Source organism: Salvelinus sp. IW2-2015, unplaced genomic scaffold (assembly GCF_002910315.2).
Source record: "Salvelinus sp. IW2-2015 unplaced genomic scaffold, ASM291031v2 Un_scaffold2734, whole genome shotgun sequence".
Taxonomy (NCBI): domain Eukaryota; kingdom Metazoa; phylum Chordata; class Actinopteri; order Salmoniformes; family Salmonidae; genus Salvelinus; species Salvelinus sp. IW2-2015.
In genome coordinates, this window is record NW_019944038.1 from 26,254 (window position 1) to 29,726 (window position 3,473).

Consider the following 3,473-nt stretch of genomic DNA (forward strand, 5'->3'; position numbering starts at 1 on the left):
ACAGATCTGGGACCAGGCTATAGAAGGAGACAACAGATCTGGGACCAGGCTATAGAAGGAGACAACAGATCTGGGACCAGGCTATAGAAGGAGACTACAGATCTGGGACCAGGCTATAGAAGGAGACAACCGATCTGGGCTATGGTTATGGTTTCATGGTTATTTTGACTCCTATTGAAGTTTTGCTTAGTCACTCTTCGATTTGAAATTCACTGTTAAATTCCTTGTTCCTAGGTGGAAGAGGCAGATGATTGGCTGCGTCATGGTAACCCCTGGGAGAAGGCCCGCCCTGAGTACATGCTACCAGTGCACTTCTACGGCAGAGTGGAGGAGTCTAAGGAAGGGGCCAGATGGGTGGATACACAGGTATTTAATCATGATGATGATAATACATTTAATTAGTAACACACTAATAATAATACTACTAGCAGTTGCTATGCAATTACTGAAGTTACTACGCAATTACATTGTTACTACATAAGTATAAGAAGACTTATGTTAAGCGTTACTGATATTTACGATGATATAGAAATTAAAAAGTAATCATTCCCTTGCCTTGACCCTGTAGGTACAGCATCTCTATGTGTTGAGATTAAATAGTTCATTTTAATCTCAATCCTAATTCTTCCCTTGACTTTTTATTTTACCTTTATTTAACTCGGCAAGTCAGTTAAGAACAAATTATTATTTTCAATGACGGCCTAGGAACAGTGGGTTAACTGCCTCGTTCAGGGGCAGAACGACAGACCTTGTCAGCTCGGGGATTTGATCCAGCAACCTTTCAGTTACTAGTCCAACGCTCTAACCACTAGGCTACCTGCCTCCTCTAACCACTAGGCTACCTGCCTCCTCTAACCACTAGGCTACCTGCCGCGTGACCCTGTACGTACAGCATATCTATGATGTGTTGAGATTAATTAGTTCATTTTAATCTCAATCCTAATTCTTCCCATGCCTTGAATGTGTTCTGTAGGTGGTCCTGGCCATGCCCTATGACACACCCATCCCTGGATACATGAACAACACAGTCAACACCATGAGGCTGTGGTCTGCCAGAGCTCCCAACGATTTCAACCTGAAGGACTGTTAGTGGCTAGGATGATGACTTTACCTTTTAACCCTGCCTAATCAGAGCTAGCTCTGGTCCAGGGTGTTAGTGCGGCTTGCTAAGAAGGTTCAGCGTTAGCAAGCCTTATTAACGCCCTGGACCAGAGCTAGCTTGGAGCCTAACTTCAGATGCGAGCACTCGGACTTTATCCCCTATGGGAAAAACGATTGGAACCATTTCCCTTTTTGACTGCTAGGTTTTATGGGTATTATGACTCCTACTGTGGTACCCTATTCAACTCTGACCCTACGAGGTCCGGAGCCTGCTGGTTTTCTGTTCTACCTGATAATAATTGCACCCACCTGGTGTCCCAGGTATAAATCTGTCACTGATTAGAGGGGAACTAACTTCAACTACTTCTGGTAACTTTACTAAACTTCCCAGGTATTCCATAAATCCCCGATGAAAGATTCCCTAAAACAGGAAATAAGCTGGAAATTCGGGATCCTCCAATCAGGATTTCTGAAAAACAAGGGTGGTATTTTTTAACCCTATATGTACTTCTATGATCTTTCCTCAGTCAATGTTGGAGATTACATCCAAGCTGTTCTGGACAGGAATCTGGCAGAGAATATTTCTCGTGTCCTCTACCCCAACGATAACGTAAGTTCCACATTGGCCACGTAGGTGTGAGTGCGTTTTTGACAGGCTGGTATATTTGTAGCCTTGGTTCCAGATCTGTTTGTACGCGGCTGTAGAGCCAACTCCTATGGACGTTGGCATAGAATTGACCGCATGGGGTTTAAAAGACAGCGTAAACACATCTGAGGACAGGCTAGTACAGGGTTTCCCAAACTCGGTCCCGGGGCCCCCCCCTGGGTGCACATTTTTGGGTTTTACCCTAGTGTTACACAGCTGATTCAACTAATCATCAAGCTTTGATCATTGAAATGTGTAGTGTTAGGGCAAAAACCTAAATGTGCACAACTTGGGGTCCCGAGGACTGAGTTTGGGAAATGCTGGGCTAGTGTGTTCCTAACGACTTGATTCCTCTCCTCTTGTGGGGGTTGTAGTTCTTGATTCCTCACCTTCTTCATTGTTGTAGTTCTTGATTCCTCACCTTCTTCATTGTTGAGTTGGCTGTGAATTCCTCACCATTCTATACATTGTGTGGTAGTTCTAGATACGTGCACCCTTACGTGCAATGTCTTGTGAGTTCTTAGATTCTCGCTCCTTTGCAACTTAGTGCAATAATCCTTGATTCCTCTCCTTCTCCTAACTGTGTTGTAGTTCTGATTCACTTTCTCCCTTGTGGTTATGTTTCTTGATTCTCACTCCTGACTTCCATTGATGTAGTCTTAATCCCTGCCTCTCCTCTCATATGTTGTAGTTCTTGATTCCTCTCCTCTTGTGGGGGTTGTAGTTCTTGATTCCTCTCCTTCATTGTTGTAGTTCTTGATTCCTCTCCTCTTGTGGGGGTTGTAGTTCTTGATTCCTCTCCTTCTTCATTGTTGTAGTTCTTTGAAGGGAAGGAGCTGCGGCTAAAGCAGGAGTACTTTGTGGTGGCGGCCACACTCCAGGATATCATCCGACGCTTCAAGATATCCAAGAAGGGCTCCACCGGCCCGGTGTCTTTCGACAGCTTCCCAGAGAAGGTTACTTATTGATTACCTGTGATCTATTATCAATTTTCTATGATGTCTGAATCGCAACAAAAAAATCTGTTTGGTTGATTGTGTTGACAGGTGGCCATCCAGCTGAATGACACTCATCCTGCGATGGCCATTCCAGAGCTCATGAGGGTCTTTGTGGACGTCGAGAAACTTGACTGGGACACTGTGCGTTAGAGAGAGATTATTATATTGTACATTGTTATTATGATATTAAAGACATTTCTTATTATGAAAATACAACTAACTTTGGCTAACAGTCATAAGTCTTAATGTGAATGTTCAGGAAATGTTTACTGTATTAGTGGAACCTGTCTCTCCTCAGGCGTGGGCCATCACCAAGCGGACCTTTGCATACACCAACCACACGGTGCTTCCTGAGGCTCTGGAGCGCTGGCCCGTTGGTCTGCTGGAAACCCTGCTGCCCAGGCACCTCCAGATCATCTACAGGATCAACCAGGGACACCTGGACGTACGTATTGTCAATATGTTGATAGTTAAATGACTTCTCTTAAAATGTGTTCCCCCTTACAAGACTCAAAGACACTGGGGGTAGGTTACCGTAGACACTGGGGGTCGGTTACCGTAGACACTAGGGCTAGGTTACCGTAGCGTAGACACTGGGGGTAGGTTACCGTAGCGTAGACTCTGGGGTAGGTTACCATAGACACTGGGGGTCGGTTACCGTAGACACTGGGGGTCGGTTACCGTAGACACTGGGGGTAGGCGACCGTAGCGTAGACACTGGGGGTAGG

The 3,473-nt window shown here is 45.1% G+C and overlaps 1 protein-coding gene across 1 annotated transcript in view; it reads left to right on the forward strand.

The window, feature by feature from the left end:
* Positions 1-3,473, forward strand: part of LOC112074640 (glycogen phosphorylase, liver form-like) — a 33,654-nt gene that overhangs the window by 5,476 nt on the left and 24,705 nt on the right. Inside the window, exons 2-7 of the mRNA XM_070440603.1 lie at positions 235-366; positions 974-1,085; positions 1,629-1,711; positions 2,566-2,703; positions 2,794-2,886; positions 3,044-3,190. Of these exons, the coding sequence (XP_070296704.1) occupies positions 235-366; positions 974-1,085; positions 1,629-1,711; positions 2,566-2,703; positions 2,794-2,886; positions 3,044-3,190 (705 nt within the window). The remainder of the gene's footprint in view (positions 1-234; positions 367-973; positions 1,086-1,628; positions 1,712-2,565; positions 2,704-2,793; positions 2,887-3,043; positions 3,191-3,473) is intronic.